The following is a 27463-nucleotide window of genomic DNA, read 5'->3' as shown; positions in this document are numbered from 1 at the left end:
TGGTGGTGGTGGTGGTGGTAGTGGTGGTGGTGGTGGTGGTGGTGGTGGTGGTGGTGGTGGTGGTGGTAGTGGTGGTGCAGGCTTTACTCCCAGCACTGGGGAGGCAGAGGCAGGTGGAAATGAGGCTAGCTTAGTCTACAAAGCCAGTTTCAAAGCAGCCAGGGCTACAGAGAAACCCTGTTTTGAAAACAGACAAACCTATAAACCTATTGCTATTCTGAGATAAAGCTAATGCTGAGCCGTTTTCAACCCACATGCTCACACGGACTATGAGATTAGTAACAGAGGAGAGGGCGTCTGTTTCCTGTCTACCTCTCTCTTAAGTTATTCTTAAGCACATTTCATAACAGGCTACATCGCATTGTTAACTGTTAATGAACGACTGCCAACTTACATAACCAAGTATACCAGGAGAGAAATCACCGCACACTTTCCCTACCTGCTGGTGGCCAGGCCTTGATGTAACCTGTGCAGTGGACTACCACAAAGTGAGGCTCTCCTTCCTTCACAGAGCCAAGTCCATTCCTAGAAGAGGTACAGAAATCAGGGGTGAAATTCTATAGAGGAAACCTATGTTTTAAAAGCATTCATTTGTGTATTTATCCATTTATTACTGGTATGTATGTGGGTGCATGTACTACCTCAAATCTGTGAAGGCCAGAGGGGAGAACAACTCTGTAGGATCCGTTCTCTTCTTCCACCCTTTTGTAGGTTGCTTCACAGCACTTTGCTGGCCCCAAAATACTTTGTTCTATTTTTCATTTAAATTTTTTTATATTTGCTTGTTTGTTGATGCGTGTCTGTAGATGTCTGGGTGTGCAGAGGTCGGAGGACAACCTGTGGTAATCAGTTCTTCTTCTAATGTGTGAGCTTCAGGGATTAAACCCAGGTGTCAGGCCTAGGAGCAATCCCCTTTATCAGGTAAGCCACTCCAGAAGCCCCACAACACCAATGTGAAAAGGAAACAAAGCCTAAGTACCTTTAACATTAGTTTCTTGGATACTCAGAAAACTATCAGTCCCTGTTCTTTCCCACCAAACTGAACCAAAACACACCACACCAAACTACCAAGTTTTAGCCCCTGTTGGAGTAAAACACACAAGAAAAATAGGTAACATACTAAGCAAGGTTCTTAAGCAAGAGAAGCTTTTAAAGCTCAGAAACAATACAGGCAGAGTGGCGCATGCCTTTGACCCCAGCGCTCGGGATCTCTGAGTTCAAGGCCAGCCTGATCTACAGACCAAGTTTCAGGACAGTCAGGCCCACACAGAGAAACCCTGTCACAGAAAAACCAGTCAACCAATTGATGGATGGATCAATCAATTAAATAAGTTCAGAAATATATTGTGAGACCATAAGTGACCATGAGGTAAAAGAAAAGGGTGAGAGCTGGTAAAGAAAATAAAAAACTCGGAGTTGGGGATTTAGCTCAGTGGTAGAGCTCTTGCCTAGCAAGCGCATGGCCCTGAGTTTGGTCCTCAGCTCCAAAACAAAAAGCAAACAAACAAACAAACAAACAAACTCCATCTCTTGATCTTCAATGCTTAAGATTTTACCTGCATCTGTTCCTCAAAAAGCTCAGTCTATTCATGGAAACAGGGTCCACAGAGCTGGTGCCACACCTGTCCAACAAACAGAAGATACAAGTTGCTGGCTATGAAAACCGTAACAGCAGGGTAAGAAGATCAAACTACACACTGAAAACTAGTAACAAGAAAGGTCAGGCTGAGATTGAGAAACTGTCTACTATTTTGTTTGTTTGTTGTTTTGTTTTGTTTAATTGGAGGCAGCACCTTCAAGACTAGGCTGGTCTGGAACTATCTATGTAGCCAGGAAGGACCTTGAACTTCTGACCCTTTGATCATTAGCACCTGAATGATGGCCCTACAGGCAGGTACCAACTTATCAGTCTTATATGGTGTTGGGTATGGAACCATGTTCCTAGACGGACTGACCACGTGTGTGCGTGCATGCATGCACGGACATAAGACAACTTAGAGGAGTAAGTTCTCTCCCCTATGTGGCTTCCAGTAATCAAATGTCTATCATCAGGCTTTCTGACACGTTTCCTTCCACTAAACTATCTATCTGTGGTTTCCAACTCAGACCACTTTTTGAAACAGGATCTTACATAGCACAGATTGAACTCAAACTCATTATCTGCTTGCCTTTAAGTCCCAAGTAATGAGATTATCGAAAAGCACCATGCCAACAGATTCCGTAAATGACTTCAAAACTGAGTATTAAAATACTTCTGTGCTTGCCAGATAAGCATCTGGTCAATGGGCACAGTACGTCCTCTTTTATTTTTTATTTTTCCTAATTTTGAACTAGAGCTCACTAAGTTACCCATGCCAGCCCTGAACTTGAGATTCTCTTTCTTTAGCCTCAAAAGGAGCTAAGATTAAAGATTGGGACCACCAGTTTGAACTCCTTTAAAATTTTTAATTGACCTAAAATCTCAACTAAAACAATTCCACACACTCTTGAAATGCAGTCTCTTTACATCAGAAGTTGGTGACTGTTTTCTGTGAAGGACTAGATAGTATTTTTAGTCTGATGGCCACACAGTCTTTTAAGTAGACAATTCTGAGCAATCAAACATAAAAACAGCCAAAGTAATCAAACTGGCAGAGCTATGGACCTACGGAACTTTAATCACAGATGAAGAGCTGGCTTTTGCTCTACGTATATCCACCTCCATTTGCTACATTTCATTATTATTGACCTTATTCCAGTCTTACCATGTCCACAGGACACTCTCTCCAAACCTACTTTTCTTCTTTCTCTAGTTTACTTTTTTAGAGATAAGGTCTCACTGTGTAGTTTATACTCGCCTGGGATTCATAAGCTTCCTACCTTGGCCTCCAAGGTTCTGGGATTATAGGCACGTACCACCAAATCTAGATTGATTGATTGATTGAGGCAAGGTCTCTCTATATATCCCTAGCAGGCCTGGAACTTCCTATATAGGCCATGGTGGCCTTGTAGCAATCCTCCTGCCTCAACTTTCCAAGTGTTAGTATCAAAGGCTTACACCACCATGCCCAGTATTTTACTTGTAAGTCAAGCATGGTGGCACATACCTGTGATCCCAGCACTAGACATGTGTAAGTGGGAAGATCAGGAGTCTAAAGCCACCTTCAAGTACATAGTAAGTTTGAGGCCAGCTTTGGGTACATGAGATTCTAACAAACAAATAAAAAACAAAGGATAAAGAAATAAATGGGTATATGTTAGACAGAGTTATGTATGGATCATGTCTTTTTCAAAGTATTTTCATACTATCAATCAAGCTAATCCTTATAACAATGTTTTAAGTTTGACAGTATCACCGCCAATATTAGATGATGAATCAAAGCAACACAAGTCTTATATTATAGTATCAAAATTAGAATTCAAATCCACGGAATTCTATGGAATAAAACAATTCACTTGGGAGGCAGAGTCAGATCTCTGTGATTTCAAAGCCAGCCTGGTCTACATATATACAGTCAACTCCAGACCAGCAAGGGGTACACAGTGAGACCCCATCCCTAAATAAACACCAACATTCAGTCAACTACAGTGATAGACCTTCTGCAGACCCACGCTACTTAGGAAACACAAATGGAAGGGAACTTGAGCCTGGACAACATAATATGACCCATTCAAAATAAGACATAGTAATCTGATTCCAACAGCTACTCTAAACTATTAAACTATCTAGTATTAAATTTTGTACCTTTGCCAGAAAAACATTTTTTTAATATCTTCATTTGTTTTTAGTTTGGCAGCAGTTTTGTGTTTTGCCTGTATATGTCAGTGTGAGGGTGTCACATCCTGGAGTTACAGACAGCTGTGAGCTGCCATGTGGTTCCTGGGAATTGAACCCGGATCCTCTGGAAAAGCAGCCAGTGCTCTTGACCACTGAGCCATCTCTCCAGCCACAGCACGATGCGTCTATCTCCACTATACAACCTGAACTTATTATTATTTTACTTTCATATAAGTGTTTTTTCTGAGCCAGGCATGGTAGAAGGAGAAGCAGGAATTCCAAACCAGCTGGACTTCATGAAATTCTATCTCAAAAAACGGAAAGAAAAGAAAGGTTGGGTATGTTGGCACACATCTTTGATCCGGCACCTGGAAGGCAGAGGCAGGAGGATCTGGCTCTCTGAGTTAAGAAGGCCAGCCGGGTCTACAGAGTTCTGTTCAAGGACAGCCATGGCTACATAGATAAACCCTGTCTCAAGAACCCAAAATCTGAAAAGAACATAGCCAGTGAGACTGCTTCTCAGGTAAAGGTACTTGCCACATGTGCCTCATGACCTAAGTTTGATTACCTCAACCCACAGTGCTGAAGGAAAGAACCAACAACTTGCACCCCAACCGCCACACACATGATTCCACATCCACATATATCATGCACACACAGGGTTTTTTTAATCTGAAAAACAAAACAAACAAACAAAATACCTATAATCTCAGCACTTAGATGTTGAAGCAGATCAATCTTGTTTTAAGTCTGAATACATATAAATGGAGGTGGGGTAAGCTCTAGAGTTCTGCTGCTATGAATTAGTTCTTTTTTTTTTTTTTTTTTTCTTTTTTTTCTTTTTTTTTTTTTTTTTCGGAGCTGGGGACCGAACCCAGGGCCTTGGGCTTCCTAGGCAAGCGCTCTACCACTGAGCTAAATCCCCAACCCCACTGCTATGAATTAGAACACGATTCTGTATTAGTCTTCTACCAGGCAGTGTATAATCTTGAGAACCTAATGCTTTTCTTTTTTTTTTTTTCTCAAAATGGTTGGCCTCAAACTCACAGAGATATGCCTGCCTCTGCCTCCTCCTGAGTGCTATGGTCTAAGACAAGCAACGCCACACTTGGTTTATCTGATGTCTTTTTACCATCTATTTTTATTTTCTATGCATTGGTATTTTGCCTGCATGTATGTCAGTGTGAGAGTGTAGGATCTTGTAGTTACAGGCAATTGTGAGCTGCCATGTGGGTGATGGGAATTGAACCCAGGACTTCTAGAAGAGCAGTCAGTACCCTTAACTGCTGAGCCATCTTTCCAGCCCATCTGGTTTTTTGTTGTTGCTACTGCTGCTGTTTTTAAAGGTTTATTTTATTTAGCTGTATGCATGGGAAAAGAAGGGGAGTATGTGCATGCTGAGCTCTCTGGGGAGGCTGTAGGCTTTGAATCTCCTTGAAGCTAGAGGCACAGATGGTTACAAGCTATCCAATATGGCTGCTGGGGACTGGCCCCAGGCCTCTGCAAGGGCAATATTATCTCTTAGCCTTGAGTCATCTCTCCAGCCCCAGAAGTTAAATGGGTTTTTGTCCCATGTATATGTATGTGTATGTTCATGTTGTATGTGCACATGTATGTAGAGGCCAGGGACCAACCTCACATGGTTCCTCAGGAGCTTTCCATTGTAACGTTTTAAAAATGTGTATTAATGTTTCCCTGTATGTAAGTGCATTGTGTGCATGTCGGGATACACAGAAACCATGTGGAGGCCGGGAATTAAATCAGGTCCTCTGGAAGAGTAGCTATTACTCTTAACTACTGAGCCCTCTCTCCTGCCCCTGAAACTACTTTTATGATGAACAAAATAATAAGGTATGAGCAGTTGTGAAGAAGACAGAAGTAAAAAGACAAATACAAAGGACTATTAACTAGCCTTAACAGTAATCCACTGTTATTTATTCTCTTACTAAAAAATACTATATTCTAAGTATGATAAAACAACTGGTTCTTGAAAATTAAATGTAACCCAACTGTGGCCAGGATTGTAGCTCTAGATAGAAGATGTTAATGCCTTTGAGAGAAGCGGAAGCCTTGGACACTGTTTTATTCCTACCCCAACACAATCCCAAGTATCGCACCTCATCCGGCAGATGAACGATCTTCTTGAGCCCATGCACATCCTCATGGAAGACTGCTGACCTTCCTTTTTCACTGTTCCAGTCTTCAGATCCAGGATCCGCCCTGGACAAGGATGTGGAGAGCAAGCTCAAGTTAATTCTTATGGGTGGGAAGGGAGGAGACCCCGAGGCATCCAACCGTGCCTTCTGCTTCTGCATTTACGACAGAGATGCTTTTATCCTGAAGCCTAAACTACTTCCATCCCCACCTAGGAATCTCACTGTCAGTTCAAAAACGGCCCGGAAACTGAGTAAAGCAGGAGTAGAAACTACCAGGACTCCTGTGCGTGTGAGTCCACTCCTATGTGTGGGGTCGGAAGCCAACTATGTGGAGCTGTCTCTCCTTCCCCTGTCATCAGTCTGCAGACGGAGCTTAGATTGCTGGGTTTGCATGACCCGCTCCTTCCCCACTGAGCCATTAGGCCAGCCTACAAATGATCTTCAAGCTTGGGGTAGGGTAGTGTCTGGTTTAAGAACAAGTAATTTTACATGCTAAGAAACACGCACGTGTTCAAAAAGTTTCTCTCCTTTATTTATTAAAAAAAAGTAGTATTTGGGAAAAAGGAAAATTAGAGAAATGAAATGTACAGAATCACAAAAGAGGGGGAAAAAAAAAAACAACAACACTAATATGAACATTTCTTTCCACTGCACAGACATTGGAGTTTCTTATGTTTTAACTGCTAATTATTTGTTTCCATTTTGTCACTTTAGGGGTTGGGGATTTAGCTCAGTGGTAGAGCGCTTGCCTAGGAAGCACAAGGCCCTGGGTTCGGTCCCCAGCTCCGAAAAAAAAAAAAAAAAAAAAAAAAAGAACCATTTTGTCACTTTGTATGCAGTCACTGAGAACAGATGTCATTCTCTGGCCAAATGTGACCAAAGGACTGAATCTCATCTAAATGAGTGGAGGAAAGATGACCTTGTAGAGATACAATGACAACAACCAAGTACCTTATACACTGACCAACAGCCACTCCCCTAGAATATTAAAATCTATTATCACAGAACCAGTGGGTATGAAAAAATGCCAGGTAATAAATAAAATATAAGCATAGATAATTTTTTTATTATGTGGAGACTGGAAGGAAACTATTATACATTTTAATTTCCCTATTGTGTTTAAGATATTATTAAGATAGAAATTAACTTTTATAGGAACACAACCACTGATGAAATATTTTCTAAGAATAAGCCAGAGTAGATATTCTGCATGTGAATGAAAAACAATTATATTCATTAAGGAAAAAAAATTTAGAAGCTCTGCCAGATTCAACAAATCAATTTAAGGGCTTAAATATCTTGAACACTTCAGCAAAATAAAGGCCCACCCTTCCCCCCTCCCCAACCCCCACCCTCCTAACACACACACTCATGCTCATGTTCACATGCGCATATATCTGCTGCCCGCCCAACTCTCACCTGTTAGGGCATTTTCTGAAGTAGAAAGCTGCTCTCGAAGTTTATCCACATCATCTGGGTGCACTTGGTCATACAGTGTGCTCCCAAACCATTCAGACTGTGGCTGGTTCAAAACGGGAGTCACCGAGTCAGAGACATACACCACTCGGCCAGTCTCACAAGAGACAATAAACAGAAAACCATCTGCTGCCTCCAAAATCAAATGTTTCAGTTCCTTGTCAAGAAAATAAACCAAAGTTAATAGTGAACTCCGAAAAAACATACAACTAGTCACGGGAAACAGCAAGATTCTTGGGTAACTATGCACTCCTCCACTGGAATCACAGGCTTATACCTCAATCCAAGCCATGGGCTCCTAGCCTAAGTGTCCACTGGCAAACTCTTCACAATGAACGCTTCTGCAATTTCTCTAAGTTGCTACTCAGTCTTGCTCTTAGTACTCAAAGGAGAATGAAAAGGTTTACACTGAATGATAAGACTTCTGGAGGGCAGGGTTGGGGATTTAGCTCAGCGGTAGAGCGCTTGCCTAGCGAGCGCAAGGCCCTGAGTTCGGTCCCCAGCTCCGGGAAAAAAAAAAAAAAAAAAAAAAGACTTCTGGAGGGGCCGGGGACTTCCAGCCTTTCTTCAACCTCTCACGTCCTGACATGATAGCTAATATACATAACTAATAACTGGCTACGCTTTTGTTGTTGTTTTTTTTTTTTAAAGACAGTCTCATCAGACCAGTCTGAATTCAAACTTGCTACATAGTGGAGGGTGACCTTAAATTTCTAATCATCCTGCTTCGCCTCCCAGGTACAGCAATTATAGGTATGCAGCCCCACATGGTTTTAGGGGTACTGTTGATAAACCCAGGGCTTACCCATGCTAGGTGAGTGCACCATAAACTCTATGCCCAGCCTCTGCACCCGGCTGGCTGATCCGTCCTCCATGTTCTCCTTTTAGGATCCCCTCACATTCCCCCTTTCCACTCCAACTTATAAACACACCCACTTCCTAATTCTATACAAATCTTCCCTCAACCTGTTCAGAATATGCTATTATTACATTAAAGGATTTAGGTTTTAATGTTTAGGAAGTAACCATAAAAACAAGAAGGAGGTTTGGCCTAATGCTGCTTGTGTTATAATGTTCATTTTGGTCCATCAAACTAGCTTTTGATTGCTCAACAAAGAGCCGGTGTCCGACAGCGGACAGGATGGAAGAGGACTTCTGAGTCCTGGGGAAAACCAGGGGGAAAGAAGGGGCTGCCAGGCAAGCGGCCCCTGGAAGGGTGGCCCAGAGCCTTTCTAGGCTACAAAGATAGGGAGCTGCCTGAAGGAGCCAGGGAAGCCAAGATAAAATATAGATTGTAAAAGATACTAACCCAGGAACACTGGAGGGAGTGTCTGCTGGCTTTGGGGAGTTGCAGAAGCACCCAGCCATTGAACTAGTCAAGACACAGTGAAGTTAAGTCGGTTTGTCTTTCACTTACGAATGGAGAGAGCTCTTAGGAGGGGGCTTGCATGCAACCCACTGGGAGCCAAAGCACTTTAACTAAGTCACTGCTACAAAAATGTAATTCTATCACTGTCGGTCTGAGGGCAGATTCAAGACGGTAAGGTGAGCGAGACCATGTGACACTCTTCAATTACCCTCCATCTTCACTGCACCCCACTATCTGTCCCTTCTGGATTCTCACCATCACTTTTAAGACTCAATCTCTCCACATAACCTAATACTACTACCCACTGCACCCTGTAAACTTCATCTTTGCTTAGCATCTTCTGAAACCCCACTCGCTCCTGCCTTGCTTTCTGCCGCAGACGCTCTTCCCTTTGTTCATGTGTTCCATGTACATACTTCCTATTCATCCTCTCTCCTCAGAAATCATACACATGGTTCCACACCATGGAATAAAATCCACGTCCACCTCTACCTTCCTCAACACCACAACACTCCTCCCCCACTTCCAAGTATCCCTGAATTGCAATGTAACTCACAGCCATCTTGGCTGCAGGGACTACAGTAGTGTGTCACCATGGCCAGCACCTAATTCGTCTTTCTAGATCTATACTCTGCCAGCCTTCCTGTCACAACTCTAGTTTTATATCATTAGTTATTAATTTATATTATGTTTCAATCAGTGACCTTTTTAAAAAAAAATCTTTTGGGGTTGGGGATTTAGCTCAGTGGTAGAGCGCTTGCCTAGGAAGCGCAAGGCCCTGGGTTTGGTCCCCAGCTCCGAAAAAAAGAACCAAAAAAAAAAAAAAAAAAAAAAAAACTTTGTATTTCTCACTGCACAAAATACCTGGTTTGCCACAAAAGCAGCATAATTGGAGTTTAATAACTACCTAAACGTATTCTGAGGACATGAACTATTTCTATGTAAACAGATATTAAATGTACTTCGTGGGCTAGCAAATAGACCACCCTATTTGGAGAACTTATTCCTTTCTCTCAAGTCATATTCCCTTTGACAAAAATGGTGACATAACATTGTCATTCGCCTGTATTTTCTAAAACTTCCCACAGTATCCCCACATTTTACATGTGTATACTTATTTCAGACACGGTCTCATGTATAACAGGAGAATGACTCCAACTCCCAATCTCCTACGTCTGCCTCAGTGCTCAAACGATGGTCTATGAGTCACCACATCAGGCTACCATACACAATTAAACACGGGCTGGGATCGAATTTGGGGTTTTCTGTATTCTAGGTATGAACGATCATATGTCTTTTTATTTTTGAAACAGGGTCTTGCTATGTAGCTCTGCTTGCCTGGAACTCTGTAGACCAGGCTGCCCTTGTCTTCCTAAGTACTGGAATCAAAGGCATTCACCACTATGCCCTACCCGATTATGGATTTTTAAATTGAAATGTAACTTGTCTTCTCTAGTCATTCACAGTCAAGTCTAGAGAGCCTAAATAAAGTTAGATAGGCCACCATTGTGTGATTGTGTGTGTGTGTGTGTGTGTGTGTGTGTGTGTGTGTGTGTGTGTGTGTGTGTCTATATATCACACAGACTATTGACAAAGAAGCCATCTCTCTTCCGTAGGCCTCTTCCCATCCTCTTTATTATGGTGTCTTACTGCTCCCACGTTTATCATATTTGTATTTAGCTCTTTCTTCTGCCAATAGTGGAGACTGAACCTAAGGTCTCCAGCGCAGGTGAAGTGCTCTGCCAATGAGCTACAGACATAACTCCTAGATGGAGTTATGTCTGTCCTTTCTGTCTTCCTCACAGTATATTAAATGTAACAAAACATGTCATGGAGCAACAAGGATTGCCACTGCAAGTTGCTTCAGGGCTGAGACAGATTCTTCCCATGCTCTAGAAACCTAACCCAAGGAACGCAGTCCATGAGTATGGTGATCTTGCTGGAATCACACCTTTCTTTCACTGCACAGGCTGTATATATAAACCAAGTTCTAAAATACCCAAAACCTTAAATAAGTTCTCACAACTAATTTATTTCTCACTTCCCCATACTTAATCAGCCAAGGGCTAAACTTCATTTTTCCATGTCTGATGTTTCCTGAAGCTGGACATGGTGGCACATGTTAGCAATATACCGAGTTGCATGTCAGCCTGGGCTACATGAGACCCTCCCCCCAAACAAACAAACAAGCAAACAAAACCACTAACTTAGTCCAAAACTTTCAACAGATATACTCAGAGTCAGTTTTAAGGCCCAGAGACCTGATCAGTGAGGAAGGACGGCTTGTAGGAGCCGTCAGTGGATGTATTGCCCGTTCCCCTCAAGGACTTCATGTGAGAAACAGCCATGCGTAAGATGGTTAGCTTGTCTGGTTTTCGAGCCAGGGCACTACAGGTAGGTACCATGTCTGACAGTTCTGTGATGTAAGCTGTCATCTTGTTCCGTCGCCGCCGCTCTATTTCACTATGATTTTCCCTGCATAAAAGAGAGAAAGAAGCTACATTCTAGGTGGTCATGTATCTGGCCCTTCGTTATCAGGAAGTGACATGGATACCTGGCCAGCTGCTGAAGGACGTAGTAACTTAGGTTTGATGATGTTCAAATCTCAGAAGCCAAGCAGGCCAACCTCATGCAGAGTAAGCATGAAACAAACTAAGAGTCTAGACAAAGAACAAATAGAGAATGCCTCTCCAGTAAACACTTCCAATAAATTACACTTCTTCAGAGTAAAGAAAGATTATATTTTAAGAAATATGAAAGCCAGGTGTGGTGGTGCATGCCTTTAATCTCAGCACTCAGGAGGCAGAGGCAGGTGGATCACTGAGTTCTAAGCCAGCCTGGTCTACAAAGTGACAGCAAGGGCTACACAGAGAAATCCTGTCTCAGGGGTAAGGTTGGGAGTGAGTGTTTTTTTTTTTTTTTTTTTTTTTTTTTGAATGTTGACTTCACTTAAGTTCCTAAGGGGAAATTTCAGCTTCATTGACTACATGTTTTATAGTTAAAACATTTGAAGACTATAAAATAAAATGACCAGGGGGTTGGGGATTTAGCTCAGTGGTAGAGTGCTTGCCTAGCAAGCACAAGGCCCTGGGTTCGGTCCCCAGCTCCGGAAAAAAAAAAACAAAACAACTTTTGCCAAGTAAGTGAATCGACAGTTATGAAAGAAGTAACAGTAGAAGGGACAGACATGACAGCCTATGTTCACAATTCCAGCACTCAGAGGACTAAAGCACGAGAATTTTGAGTTTGAGGTCAGTCTGGGCTATATAGCAAGTTCCAGCATGGACTACATAGTGATACCCTGTTCCAAAGATCCAGATGAGGCCAGGAGTGCTGGCACATACCTGTCTGTAATCCCAGCAACTGGGAGGCTGAGGCAGGAGGATCACCATGAACTTCAAGGTGAGTCTGAAGCCAGCCTGGGTTACATAGCAAGATCGGTCTCCAAACTATCCATTCCTCCCACCCCTTTTTTAAGGAAGTAGAAAAGCAGCAGCCACCTCAGCCTGGTAATTTAGCTCAGGTGGTGGAATGCTTGTCTAGCTCTGGGTCTGATTTCTAGCAGTCATGAAAACCTGATTCCAGCACTTGAGCGGATAGTTCTTTCTCAGTTCCATATCAAGTCTGGGCCCAGCCTGGAATACATAAAACTGCCTTTAAAACAAAGTGGGAGAGGGAAAGAGAGGAAAAGCCAGGGTGATGGCACCCACCTTTAATCCCAGTACTCAGAGGTAGAGGCAAGGGGATCTCTGTGAGTTCTAGGACACCCTTGTCAAAGTAGCTTATGACATTAAGATACAGAATTGGAGTATTTTGGAATTTTATTTGTTATACTAATGCACAAAATTCTTCTCAGGGCCTGGCAGTGCACTGTTAGAGTGTTGCAAGTTCTCATGTGGGCCCCATGCTGGGCAAAGGGAACTGCGGGAAGAGGAGTAGAGTAGGGAAAGGAACATCAAAAGCACAAACAGAGATCAGGGTAGCAAAGATCTCAAACGTGAGGCAAGACTACAACTGAGCAGTCAAAGGAGTAACAACCTAAGCATGCATTTCCAGATGGGAACTCTGGGAAGCTGAGAGGCTGCTCAGGGTCCTTCAATGAGGATGCCTTGAAGGGAAAGCCGAGAGAGAACTGGGCTTCAGCTCCCAGTGAGCAGTTCGGCCTTCCCATCTTCATCTATGTCTCTTACCACATATGGATCTATTCTGTAGAGAAAACAAAACCACAAGCCCTCACACCAGCTGGCTTTCTCAGAGCTGCCCTCCTCCCTAGGGCAGTGCTTTCCAGGTCTCCTGAGCCCTGGGTTAAAACAGTCACGGAATCAATTTGTGGCACAGCTTGAAGGAGTAATACAAGAGGACAATAGTAAAAGTATTTGTATTAATGGTCCAGTTACTAGACCAACTCAAAGACCAGAACAGAAAAGTTTGGACTTAAAGCACTATTTCTGTATCATGGACAATAGTCTTAAAGAGAACTAAAACAGGTCCCAAAATGTAGCTCGATGAGTGGCGGTATTCTCCTAAGCTACTGTAGCTGCCCAGTGAGAGATCTGCCTCTGTTTCCCTCTTCTTCTAAAATTGTAAACACATGCAGTTATAAAACCACATCTCCTGTTTAGTGGGTTCTGATGATAAAACTCTGGTAATCATACTTGCAGAGCAAGTACTTTCCAGACTGAGCTATCTCTCCAGCCTAGAAAATCCATCTTTTAAATAGCCACACCAAGGTAGCTAAAACTTTCCTCAGAAATTCTAAGGATTCAATCAGTTCTACTGACACAGTAATCTAGATTGTGACTCTACATTTGGAAGTCCAGAGCATGTGTCATGGCCTAAATGCTGGGAACTCTGGTAATTGGGGTATTCTGATAGAGCGCATGTTCCTGTTACAGCGCCAGTGGACAGCCACATTATTCCTAAATCCTTTTCATTCTGTGGAACTTAGTGATGAAGTAAAGAAAAAATAAAAATCTTAAAGAATAGCAATTTATTCTTCCCTCCAACCCCCCAGGTAGGGTTTGGTTTCTCTGTGTAGCTTTGGCTGTCCTGGAACTTCTTTGTAGACCAGGCTGGCCTCAAACTTACAGAACTCCACCTGCCTCTGCTTCCCGAATGCAGGGATCAAAAGAGTGAGTCACCACACGGCCTAATTCACCCACTGCCTGATGGGAAAGCCAAAGTTCTTTTTACACCCCAGCCTGTAAAATCTCATGTCCTCCTCTGCCACAGGTAAGAGGAAATACAGAAAGGGGAAGAAAAGATGGGTTAGACAAAGGTAAGACGGCAGAATCTGCTTCATGCTAAACAACACATCTCGTACCTGGCAAGTCTCTCTTTATCCGCAGAGCTCTGCTCATCATCCGACCTAAAAACAGAATTGACGAACTAAGCGAAAATTAAAATAAAAAGGAAGACAGGAAAGAACAAAGGGTAGGTGAAAGTGAGGGAGGAAAAAATGAAATGCAAATGGAAAGGAAAGAAAAAATGAAATGGATACAGAGAAAAGGGAGGAGAGGACCATACACATAGGAGCCTTGCTGAGAATCTGCAGAATCATCTTTTTGTAAGGAGTAACTTACAAGATGAAAGTCAAGGCCAGTTAGAAACTAACATAATCTCAATACAAAAACACTTTGTGAAAGATACAGAGTAGGAACAAGAAGCAACCAAGGAATTCAGAATTCACTCTTATAAACTGCTGCCCATCTGGGAAGAAACTCTTAGTCACATTCGCTATTGCATATCACTGACTAAATTACACAGCTTCAGACAACTGATTACAAAGATAATTTCCTAACATAAGCACACACACACACATTCACACATACACACACACACACACACACACACACATACACACATACACACATACACATACACACACAAAAATGGTCAGCAGAAAAAGCATAATTAGCTGTGGTGGTGTTCAACTTTAACACCAACAGTCAGAAACAAAGGTAAATCATTTCCATTTCCTGCAGGTTCCAGAAAAGCCTGGCCTAATGAGATCTTAACTCAAAGAAAGAAGACAGGATAGACAGCACAGAGGTTAAAAGCACACATTGTTCTGCAGAGGATCTGAGTTTGGTCCCCAGCATCCATGTTGGACAGCTCACAACCGCCTGTAAATTCAATTCTGGAAAGTCCTATAAGCCTTCATATGCACATACCCACATACATAAGACAACCAACTAGTGTCTAAAAGCAGGATCTTAACAGGTCCCAGCCATGTATGGATCATTAATTCTGTCACTTTCTCTAGCACAGTGGTTCTTCTCAACCTTCCTAATGCTGCAACCCTTTAATCAGTCCCTCATGTTGTAGGGAACCCCAGCCATAACATTACTTTTGTTGCTACTTCCTACCCATAATTTTGCTATTATTATGAATTGTAATGAAAATATATGATATGCAGGATGTCTGATATGTGACCCCTGTGAGAGGGCTGTTTGATCCCCCACAAGGGGTCACAACACACAGGGTTAAAAAATGATTTCCCTATATTCATTTACTAGGGCCATGGCCACATTTCTGGTCCAAGCACTCATGATTTCATAGTTGTCCTAATAGTTCACCAGCTTCTATCTACCCTCCCTCTTTCTACCTATTACTTACCTACTACCTACTTATCTGTTCTTTTTGATCAACCCTATATACTGCCAACACTGTGTCTAAGAGATGACTACTCTTCCTGATATTTCTTGGTTCTCTATATCAGTGGTCCTCAAAGTAGATCCCAGTCAGGCAGGTGCAGCAATAAATAAATACTGTTAATAAGAACCACAGAAGACCGACCAGACAGACTTCATGGGTAAAGGTGATGCTACTGAGTTTCATCACTGGGACTCATGGGTAGAAGGCAAGAATCTACTCCTCTGAGCTCAGTATGTGCAATGTCTCACACACACACACACACACTCACTCTCTCTCTCTCTCAATCAATCAATCAATCAATCAGTCAATCAATGTAATAAAACCTTAAATAAGTATTCATTGGGCTATAAAAACAACTCAGTGGGTAAGTGTCCCTGCTGCTCTTCCAGGAGCCTGATGTCTTCCTTTGGCATCCAAATTCATATGAATTTATACCCATTTATCTAAAAACTGGTATAATCTATACAGGCACACATAATTAAAAATAAAATAAAATATATCATTTTTAAAGTAATCAATTAAATACAACATTTAAAAATAGTTACTCGTTTTTGAGGCAATTACAAATTCAATTGTGTGTGTGTGTGTGTGTGTGTGTGTGTGTGTGTTTGTGTGTGTGTGTAAGGGAAAAACTTTCAGGATTTGAGCTTACAGTATTGATTGATTTATTTATTTATTTCCAGTGATTAGCAGATTTATTTATACAGGAATAAAAAATTCTTGCCAAATTTAATGAGGGGTTAAATGTTCAGTGCAATTTTCTTTCCTTTCTGTCCCTGTTTTGAAAACATAATACCAGAAAATGAGGGGCCCAAATACCAGCACAGCTCCTAAAAAATGAGTGAATTCTTCCCTTTGAGCTTTGCCCTTATGCCAGCCCTCTACCTGTGCCTTTTGGGTCTCTCTCCAGGGACATGTCGTACCCAGCTGGGTTGAAGGACTGGGGAGAGTGGTCAGGGGCACAGCTTATACCTGCAACCTGACATCTTGGCTCCCCAAGTAAGTAATTAAGTATTTATGTATATGTGTGTGTGTGTGTGTGTGTGTGTGTGTGTGTGTATGTGTGCTTCTGTATATACGAATGATCATGTACATGTAGATGTCAACAGAGGCCAAAAGAAGATGTTGAGTTCCCTGGAGCTGTCGTTACAGGTGGTTATGAGCCACCATGCTCACACTAGAAACCAAATTCAGGTCCTCTGCAAGAGCAATAAGCACTCCTCCCAGAGAGACACCTCTCCAGCCCCATGACGCCTTCCCCTTTTTTAAAGAGTAACTTACAGCAAGAATTTTCTAAAAGTAAAACCAGTATAAGAGTTGAGAATGATTATTCTTTAATAAAAAGTAAAATTAGTGTATTTCATAATCTTCAGACAGTCATTTAAACAAATTTAAGTTTGGTATCCAGAATAAAAACTCATTTAAATGAAAAAACATTTTCTATCAAAATGCTTATGTATTTGTATCAATAAATATACCCGGAAGTCTACAGTCTGTACTCCTGTAGATACAATATACACATTACTAGAACTTGCATACATGAGAGAAGCATTATGCTAAAAATATACCACCAGCTTCAAGTCAACTGAACATGCATAAAATAACAGGCTGTTTCACTTTTCAGAACAGGCAGGAGACTAAACAGGGAAATTCACTCTCACCTAGGTAAACTTGAAGCCCAACATTTAGACTGCTGGACCCCATAACCAGGACAAGCATCCTAGTACATTACCTGGCAAACCGCTCTTTGTCGTTACACATCTGCTCATCATCACATCTGCAAAGAAGAGCAGAGAAAAGATTAATTTAAACCCTTGTACTTACATCTACTGCACTCTGAAATAAAAGCTGGAAAGAAGTAAAAACTGCCCAACAGGGAAGGTACCGGACAAGCATTATGAAGCAATGGACACTGACAGCATGTGGGAGAACAGTGGAGCCGACAGTTACGATTTCTCAGTTATCACACACAAACAGATGATGTGACAAGAACATGAATTGTCTCATGGCTGCCCTGAGCTTGGGAATATATTTGGGGGCTTTGTTTTGGGTGGGGTGGGTTTTTCGAGATGGGGTCAGCTATGTAGCACTGCCTAGGCTGGCACTCACTCTGAACTTGCAGACCTTTGCCTCCCAAGTGCTAAGATCACTATGTTAATCACTATGCCTGGCTCAGTTTGTTTGTTTTTTTAATTGTAGCTTTAAACAAAAAAAAAAAAAACAAAAACCATAAAACAGTGTGGGTCTATTTCTCCCGTGTTCATTCTTCCGGGAAACAAGAATCAGAAATACAGGGTATTCATTTATCCCCTTAAGATCCAGCTTTAGACTGGGTGTGGTCGCATGCGCCTGCAGTTACTAGATACAGAAGCAGCTGGGGAAAGCACATTTAAGCCAGGTGTAGGAGGTTGGTCTGAGCAACAGAGCAAGATGCCACAGGGGGTGGGGGAAGGGAAGGAGAGACAAAGCCTCCAAAAGTCAGGGACCACTGTATAAGAGGGGACAAAAAACAATCTGAGTTAAGAGAAAGTGCGACTGTTGTGGAAGACTGTCTTTTGAAATGACATGACCAATGCATTCCTGAATTCACAAAAGCTGTGGTTACAAAACCTACACAACATCCTAGAGGATGCAGAGGAAGAGCAGAGGAGTCCACAAGGACACAAACCCCCTTGAGGATCTATAGTAGTTAGCACAGGTACACATATATATTTAGTTATAGCTGCTGGGAGGGTTTTCCTCAGTGGTGTAGCCCTGAGCAAAGTGTACGGGTTCCTGTAAGTAAACACTCAATCATTCACACCCACGCAACACGCATGAAACACTGAGGTCCACTCCAACAGAAGCCATGAAAGTTGAAGAGGAACTAGTCTGGGAAGAGGAAGGGGACTGGTGAGAAGAGAAGTCCCAGGGTAAGGGGCAGGACATACAATGCCTTATATACATGTTTGAAAATATAAAATGGCGCACAACTAAACCCAGGCATGCAGGATGCAAGTTCAAAGAGAATCACCACAAGGTGGAGGTTAGCATGGTTTACATAGCAAGTTTTAGGCCATCAAAACCAAACTTGTGTTTACAGCCACAGGGCAGATATGGAGGTGGAGAACAACTTTCAAAATCAATGCTCTCCTTTCAAAATGTGGGCTCCGGAGAGCCTCAGGCTTAACAGCAAGCGCCTCACCCACTGAGCCATCTCAATAGCACTCTGTGCTTCACCTCTCTGTGTATATTTTTGAGAGCCACTCAGGCTTCATTTGAACTCACAGTGCTCCTTTACATCAGCGTTTCAAGTATTGGGATTGTAAGTATATGCCATCATACTTAGCTCAAAACTAATGCATTTAGGAGTTAGAGAGATGGCTCAATGAGAAAGAGCATTTGTTGTTCATGAAGAGAACTCATGTTCAATTCTCAAACCCACCTGGCAGCTTACAATTGTCTGTAACTCCAGTTCTAGGAACCAGGCACACACATTGTGCAATATACATATGTAAGCAAAACATACATATAAAAATAAAAATTTAGGGCTGGAGAGATGGCTCAGTGGTTAAGAGCACTGACTGCTCTTCTAGAGGTCCTGAGTTCAATTCCCAGCAACCACATGGTGGCTCACAACCATCTGTAATGGGATCTGATGCCCTCTTCTCTTCTGGTGTGCCTGAAGACAGCTACACTGTGTGTGTGTGTGTGTGTGTGTGTGTGTGTGTGTGTGTGTGTGTGTGTGTGTGTGTAAATATGATAAAAATTTAAAAAGTCTTAACAAAAGGTCATATACAAAGTTTTAGTATGAGCAATCAAACCTTTTGAGCTTGTGAGGCAAGTGACCCTGAGCTGTCACAATGGTTAACTTTTAAAGTGGCACCATATTATCTTCCATTGTGACGGTACCATTCATTGTACATTACCACAACTGCTCCAATACCTCCGCCTCTCTAGCAATTTTGTTATTTTCTGGGGGTTTGCTTGTGTCTTTCTGAGACAGGATCTCCCTGTGCTGCCCTGGGTCCCCCTACCCACAGGAGGCTGGTAGATATCAGCTTCCAGACTCAGCTCCTATTTTGTTTTGGTTTTGATAGTGGTCTCTGGGACAGAAATAAAATGTTATCTCAGTATAGCTTTGACTTGTGCATCTCCTGAATATCTCCAAATGATTAGCAATGCTGTTCTTTGGAGAAATGTCTATCCATGTCTTTTGGCAATTTTTTTCCTTCCACTTTTAAATTTGCTTTTACCCCCTTTGAAAGTAATCTATGTTTGTTATAAAACAAACAAACAAACAAAAACATTAAATTAAAACAAGACTACTCCCCAGCTCCTCTACTGAAAGCAAGTTCACCAAGGTCTCAAAGCTGCTGGCTCCTGCCTTCCAGGGGACTCCTATTAATGGTATACCCTAACTGTGGTATACAAACAAGCAAGGATGCTGTATTCAAACAGCTACGCTCCTCCAACCTGGCTTCCAGGTCTTTGTACTTCCCTTTCCTTTTCTAGGAAGCCTCTCTAGCTGATGCCCCATCTCACTTCCTTTTCACCACTTCAGCCTAAAGATGAAATGTGTCCTCCCAAAGGCCTTGAGACCCTCAGTCTAACGCTGGCCTTCAGCTAACAGCAGTAGTCTGAATACCCCCGCCCTACTGAAGGAATCTCATCTGTTTAGCTGACTACTGTCCTCCCAACAAGAGAGGCAGCTCATGAAGAAACAGACATTACATGAAGGAGTTGGAAAATGCCTCAATGCTCTGAGAGTCCACTAACTGTTCAGATTAGAAAGAGTAAAAAACAAATACTGTGTTAGGGGTCACAGCTTTAGTCCCAGATTGGAGAGCAGAGACAGACAGACCTCTGGAAGTGTCAGGCCTGCCAAAGCTTCAGAGTCATACCTATTTACAACAAAACAAAAAACAAGTGTGAACCAGGGTATGGCAGCTTGAGCACACAGCAGGTAGCACCTCTGAGAAAAGAGGCTGTCACTGTGTGTGAAGCCTGGACTACACAGTGATTCCCGGGCTTGATCCGATTACAAAATGGATTACAAAATGGAGATGGTGAGGTTTTTTTTTTAAAGATTTATTTATTAATATATGTGAGTACACTGTAGCTGTCTTCAGACACACCAGAAGAGGGCATCAGATCTCATTACAGATGTGGGGATTTGAACTCAGGACCTCTGGAAGAGCAGTCAGTGCTCTTAACCACTGAGCCATCTCTCCAGGCCAAGATGTTTCAATAGATAAAAATATTTGCTGCCAAGTCTGCTGATCTGAATTCCCAGAACCTACATGGTGGTGGTAGTGATTGTGGTGGTAGTGCTGGTGGTCTCTTTACCTCCCAATAGAGCTGTGTGAAAAATGCTATCTTAGGGCTGGCGAAATGGCTCAGTTATTAAGAACAGTTGCTGTTTTTACAGAGGACCTGGGTTCAATTCCCAGTATTAACACGATCCCAGACCTTAGTAGGCCAGACCTTAGCACAATTGATTCCTTGATAGAAGAGCCATTCAAGTCGTGAAACTCAGCATGTATACAGCACTACTCGCCAAAACTAAAAGGCCTAATCCATCTAAGTCTATAGTTCTGGGAAAGTCTCTAAACATATTAACCTTACTTTTTGACTTCTGCCGTTCTGCCTCTGGCTAACTATTCTTGTTAACTGAAGTAAGCCAATAGCCTTTTGTATTTAAAAGCTCACCCTGAGAAAGCCTCATGCTACATTGGGATCCCAAACACCAGTGTAGCTGCTGGCAGGCTAACAGACTTTCTATTGGATTAAATCCATGTTCAAGTATTCTCTGGTGACTACTCCATAACACCAACACCCATATGGTAGCTCACAATCATCGATAACTCTTAGCTCTAGAGGACCCTACACCCTCTTCTGGCCTCTTCCAGCCCCATATGCATGTGGTAACCCAACACACTTGCAGATAAAACATCAGACACATAAGATAAAAATGCATAAATCCAGCAGTAACAACAAAGTCTGCCTAGTGCCAAAAAGTGAAATCTTTTTTCCTTCTTCGCACTTATTAAGATCCACTAAGTATGCACAAGAATTACTTTAATTGCTGTGCTGGTTAGTTTCTGTCAATTTGACACAAACCTAGACATATCTGAGAAGAGGAAATCTCAACTGAGACAATGTCTCTATCAGATTGGCCAGTAGGCAAGCCAGTGTAATATTTTTTGGTGAATGATTGATAAGGAAGGTCATCTCACTCCGCCCCTGGGCAGGTGGTCCTAGAGACATCCAATGGGAAGGCAAAGGCATGGTGGCAGAAGAGCTGAGAGCTCACATTTTGTCCCACAGACAAGAGGCAAAGAGCACACTGGGAATAGTGTGACTCTTTTAAAACCTCAGAGAATGCCCCCGTGACACACTTCTTCCAACAAGGCCACATCTTACCCTTCACGAAAAGGTCTACCAACTGGGAAGCAAGTATTCAAACATACAACCCTATGGTGAACGTTCTCATTAAAGCCACCATACCATCTTAGGCTATATAAAGTTTGAGGCAGGCCTGGATTACATGAGACCCTGCCCAACCATCACCATTTATACATACGAAACCTATAATTCCTGCTACCTAGTCAACCTGTACTGAGAATGACAGAGTAGAACATTGTCAAATTATACCTTCTAACACCTACGACCTTCTCTAGCCCTCTACAACAGTGACTCAGGACACGAATACACAAGTCACTCTGGCCGATGAGACATTAATGACAGTCAAAGGCACAGAAGCAGAGGTCTGTGACGCTCACTGAGACTTGTGTGCCCTTAGTATTACAGTCATCACCACATTCCCCTGTTTTAAGGCAAGACAACAGGGAATGGGAGAAGTGAAGAGGGAAAAATGGAGATGGACACAGAGAGAGTTCAAGTGAGAGTGTGCGTGTGTGTGTGTGTGAGAGAGAGAGAGAGAGAGAGAGACAGACAGACAGACAGACAGACAGACAGACAGAAGTGCAACTGTGACAGTCGAGTATAACTGGACCAGGCAGCTGAGCACAGTCTTACCATGAACCCAGGCAAGATTAAATCAATTCACAGATCTGTGAAAACTCATCAGTGTTTTCATGTTCCATGTTTGTATACATATGCATGCTATATGGGTATAGGCACAGGTCTGTGTGGGTGCACATGTGTGTAGGTGAGCATGTATGGAGAGGCCCAAAGTTGATGCAGGAAACGATCCTTCTCCTCTCTTCTACCTGACTCAATGAGGCAGACTCATTCAATCACACCTAGGGCTCAAGGGAGGGATGGGAATAAAATAAGTCAGCCCTCACACCTGTGAGTGCACGTACCGTGGGAGCACATACAGTTAGAGGTCCAAGGTTAACGTCAGGAATCCTTCTCTATCACTCCACTCCTTTATTCAACTACATAGGATTTCTCAATCAAATTCATAACCTACAAATAAAATTATTCTCCATGCCAGCTTGCTCTGGGGAATCTGTCTCCACCTTCCAAGACTGGAAGCAGGCCACCAAGCCCACTCAGAGTTTATGTGAGATTTGGGGATCTGAACTATGGTCCTTAGATTTGCAATGCCAAGGTCTTAACCACTGAGCAATCTCCCCAGTCTATTTTCCTTAAGCCATGAATATGACTATCTTAGAGAAGGTCTTTTAAATTTTCTGTGCCCTGCTCTCTGAAGTATTATCTTTAAAAATAATAAAATGCCTGAAGCTGTCCTACAATATAAGGAAACATGGTGTTAAGATGAAGCATATTCCTTAGGACAATGAACAAAACACTGTGCTACTATAAACATGCATAAATGGCCCTTTGGCACTAAGGACTGAACCCAAAGCACAGAAGGCAAGCAACCTTCCAAGCCACATGCCCAGCCCCTGATCTTAAAGTAATTTCATGGCATTTAGTTATTTGTTAGGGCAATATGAGCTCATGCCACAGCCATTATGTAGAGAGCAGAGGACTGTTTACGGCAGTCAGTTTTCTCCTTCAGCAATGAGTTTAGGTATCAAACTCACACCATGCTTGGCTTTAGAAGTGCTGTTACCCACTGAGCCAACCAACCAACCCTCCAACCCACTGATCAGAAGTCTCTAAAAAAAAAAATCAAAAATCTTACCTCAAAAATTTACTGTTCACTTCTCCTTCATCATCAAAATCCAGCCTGGGGAAAGGCAACAAAAGATATTCTAAGTCTATTGATAATATAGAACCATAAGAAAGTAAAACTATTAACAAAAGATGCCTATGTACTCACCTAAATAGAAGGAAAAGAAGTGGGCAGAAGCAAAACAAAAAAGGGAACAGCAGCAAAACTGATCCCCCTCCACAAGAGATTTGCATACAGTAGGCTTGTACTATAACCAGGATGGGACACGAGTATAAATAGCTCCCAGGGTCTAAGATGCAGCTCAGCTGACAAGTACATGAAGCCCTTGTTCACTCTCCAGTACACTATGAAACTGTACATGGTGGCTCACACCCACACACCTGTAATCCTGTCCCATGGGAAGTGGCAGCAGGAGGATCAGGAGTTCAAGGTCTACTTTGGCTATGCCATTGAGTACAAGGTTAGGCTGAGCGTGAGACCCTGCCTGAAAAACAGAAAATTCCTAAGATCTATTTTTCATTTGTATGGTCCAATCTAAGCCTTGTTAACAGTTTTCTGAAACACTTTTTAAAGTATTATTACATAGAGGAAAGAAGACAAAAAGTTGTTGAGTCTAAAAATAAAATATACACTATAGCCAAGGCACTGTGCTAAGTGGCCAGCCTTGGTGGCATGCACCTTTAGCTCAAAGTACTCATCAAGTAGAAACAAAAGGATGATAAATCAAAGGCTAGCTTAAGCTGCATAGCCAGATCCTGTCAAAGAGAAGAGAGCAAGAGCACATGCCTCACAAAATATTGTGGGGCATGTGGTAAAAATAAAAAATACCTCAGGGAGCTTTTCAGCCCAGACAATTGCAAACATGAAACAAAAGGCCAGAGCGATAACTCAGCAGGTTAAAAAACTTGCCATCAAGCCTACAGGCATGAATTGGATCCCTGGGACCCAAATAGTGAAGGAAGATTTCCCACAGCTTGTTTTCTAACCTACACAAACACAGAGAGTGAAAGAAGAAATAAACGCTAATATATAACAAGTGAGCATGTGGGCAGGGTCTTCCTACCATCCTTTGAGACTGTCCTGGAAAACACTATGTACACCATGCTGCCCTTGTGCCTACTGCCTTTGTCTCTCAAGTGCTGGCATAAAAGACATATGCTACCACACCCAAATCTAGTGGCACTTGGTTGTGGTCCTGAAACACAGGAAGCAGAGACAGGAGAATCATGAGTGGGAGGCCAACTTTGTGTACATACTGGATTCCAGACCAACATGGCTACACAACAGGACTGTCGCCAACTAGGAGTGGTGGTCACATGCTTGTTTCCAAGCACTTAGAAAGTGGAACCAGGAGGAACAGGAGGAGGACAGGCCGCCTGAGTCCACAAGAAAGCTATGTCAAAATAACAAAATCAAACCAAATAGACTTTGTTACAAAACAAAAAAGCAAACACTTTTTAAAATGTGTTTTTAATATTGAAGAATTTTTTTTATTTTTTTCAAAGATTTACTTATATGAGCACACTGTAGCTGTCTTCAGACACATCAGAAAAGGGCATCAGACCCCATATTACAGATGGTTGTGAGCCACCATGCGGTTGCTGGGAACTGAACTCAGGACCTCTGGAAGGACAGTCAGTGCTCTCAACCACTGAGCCATCTCTCCAGCCCTGAAGAGAGCATCTTTTTTTTTTTTTTTTTTGAGAGCATCTTCTATGATTTTTATAAAGATTTTATTTTATTTCGTGTCTATATGGGGATATATGCACATGTGAGTGCAGGTACCCAGAGTCTGGAAAAGGGTGTCAGATCCCCTAGAACTAGATCACAGACGGTTGTGAGTCACCATAATGGGTTCTAAGAACTGAATTCAGGTTCTCTGTAAGAATAGTGAGCACTCTATGAGCTGGAGAGAAAGAAGGCTCAGAGAAGAGGGTTGGCTCTTCCAGTGTTCTGCTTGCATGTATGCCTGCAGGCCAGAAGAGGGCAGCAGATCACATTACAAACGGTTGCGAGCCACCATGTGGTTGCTCGTTCATTCAATCATTTTAAAGTTTGAGATTTTGTGTGCTTTAGCACATGTGCATATGGATACCACACTCATGTAGAGGTCAGAGGACAATTTGGTAGAGTTAGTTTTCTCCTTCTACCTGTATGTGGGTTCTGGGCATCAACCAAAGGTAACTAGGCTTATGAGATACCTCATAGGCCCTAAAGCAGCTGTTCTCAACCTGTGGGTCACAACCCCTTTAGGAATTGCATATCTGATATAGTACATATCAAAGATTCACATTACAATTCATACAGTACCAAAATTGCAGTTATTAAATAGAAATAAACTTATTTTATGTATGTGAGTACACTGTAGCTGTCTTCAGACAAACCAGAAGAGGGCATCAGATCCCATTACAGATGGCTGTGAGCTACCATGTGGTTGCTGGGAATTGAACTCAGGACCTCTGGAAGAGCAGTCTCTTAAGAGTGCTCTTAACCACTAAGCCATCTTTTCAGTCCTCATATTTTTCTTTACAGCTATATTTATACTGAAATTATACCAAGAAATTTACGTACAATAGCGAACCTGCATAAAGAATAATCCAGGGCATGAGTTATGTGACAGCAGTGTAGTAAGTAACCAATAAAAACGAGGTCAGGAATAAACAAGAACCAACAGCAGCAACTAACAACCAAGTTCATGGTACAAGAGAAACATGGATGCTATCTATTTAAACTTACCCTGACCGTCGCTTAATAGCCCTCTGGACAACAGCTCCTCCACCTTGAATCCCAGGTCCGGGATTTCCAGAAGCAATGGTGGGACCCAGTGATGGCACATCTGATGTCATTTCTGTCAGAAAAGAATATCGTCAATATCCTCAACAATCAATGTCATGATGCTGGCTAAAAGAAATACTCATACCAGGGGTCATCAAGAACCCATGCTGCCAACTTTGATGACCATAACTCATACTTAATTTAATTCAGACATGGTAGAAAGAGAGCACTGACTCCTAAGTCAGCCTATGACCTTCACACATGCACTGTGACATCCCACAACCTTGCTCACAAGTACATGGGAAGGAAGGAAGGAAGGAAGGAAGGAAGGAAGGAAGGAAGGAAGGAAGGAAGGAAGGGAGGGAGGGAGGGAGGGAGGGAGGAAGGGAAGGGAAGAAGGAGGGAAGGGAGGAAGGAGGGAAGGAGGGAAGGGAGGAAGGGAGGAAGGAGGGAAGGGAGGAAGGGAGGAAAATGCTCAAGCCAAGCCTGGTGGCAAACATCTATGTAAGGTTGGAGAGGGGAAATCATGAGTTCAAAGTCAGTAATGGTGGTTTACACCTTTAATCCCAGCACTCAGGAGTCAGAGGCAGGCAGATCTTTGAGTTTAAGACCAGTCTGGTCTTCAGACTAAGTTCCAGGACAGACAAAATTACACTGAGAAACCCTGTCTCAAAAAATACAAAACAAAAAGAGTTGAGTCATCGTACTGTACAGTAGATTTGAAGACATACCAGGCCACATGAAATTGCTTCAAAAACCCCACAAAAAGCTGAGTGTGGTAGTGCATGCCATTAATCCTAGTACTTGGGGGACAAAGAGAGGCAGATTCCTGAGTACAGGTTAGCTTGGTCTTTAGATAAGAGTCACAGGGAGCAAGAGAGGCTACACAGAGAAACCCTATCTTGAAGAAAGAAAGAAAAGAAAAAAAAAAGAAAATATATTTAATCTATGACTTAATCGTATATTAGAAGAATCAGATTTTCAGAACAGGTCATTTTAAATACAAAATCATCAAGGTTTTAGTTTAAAAAAAAAAATCACGGGGCTGAGGAGATGGCTCAACGGTTAAGAGCACTGACTGCTCTTCCAGAGGTCCTGAGTTCAAATCCCAGCAACCATATGGTGGCTCACAACCATCTGTAATGAGATCTGATGCCCTCTTCTGGTGTGTTTGAAGACAG

At 42.4% G+C, this 27463-nt stretch overlaps 1 protein-coding gene across 2 annotated transcripts in view; it reads right to left on the bottom strand.

Moving 5' to 3' along the window:
• Positions 1-27463, bottom strand: part of Arnt (aryl hydrocarbon receptor nuclear translocator) — a 58577-nt gene that overhangs the window by 18098 nt on the left and 13016 nt on the right. The window contains 9 exon segments of one of the 2 annotated variants that reach the window (NM_012780.4): positions 440-525; positions 1557-1622; positions 5875-5977; positions 7333-7546; positions 11020-11233; positions 14082-14126; positions 17148-17192; positions 23517-23561; positions 26244-26355. In NM_012780.4, coding sequence (NP_036912.3) covers positions 440-525; positions 1557-1622; positions 5875-5977; positions 7333-7546; positions 11020-11233; positions 14082-14126; positions 17148-17192; positions 23517-23561; positions 26244-26355 — 930 coding nt within the window. 2 annotated transcript variants of the gene reach the window in all.

This window comes from Rattus norvegicus, chromosome 2 (assembly GCF_021556685.1).
Source record: "Rattus norvegicus strain SHRSP/BbbUtx chromosome 2, alternate assembly SHRSP_T2T, whole genome shotgun sequence".
Taxonomy (NCBI): domain Eukaryota; kingdom Metazoa; phylum Chordata; class Mammalia; order Rodentia; family Muridae; genus Rattus; species Rattus norvegicus.
Note: the sequence above shows the minus strand (reverse complement) of the source record. Positions and strands in the feature narration are given on the sequence as shown.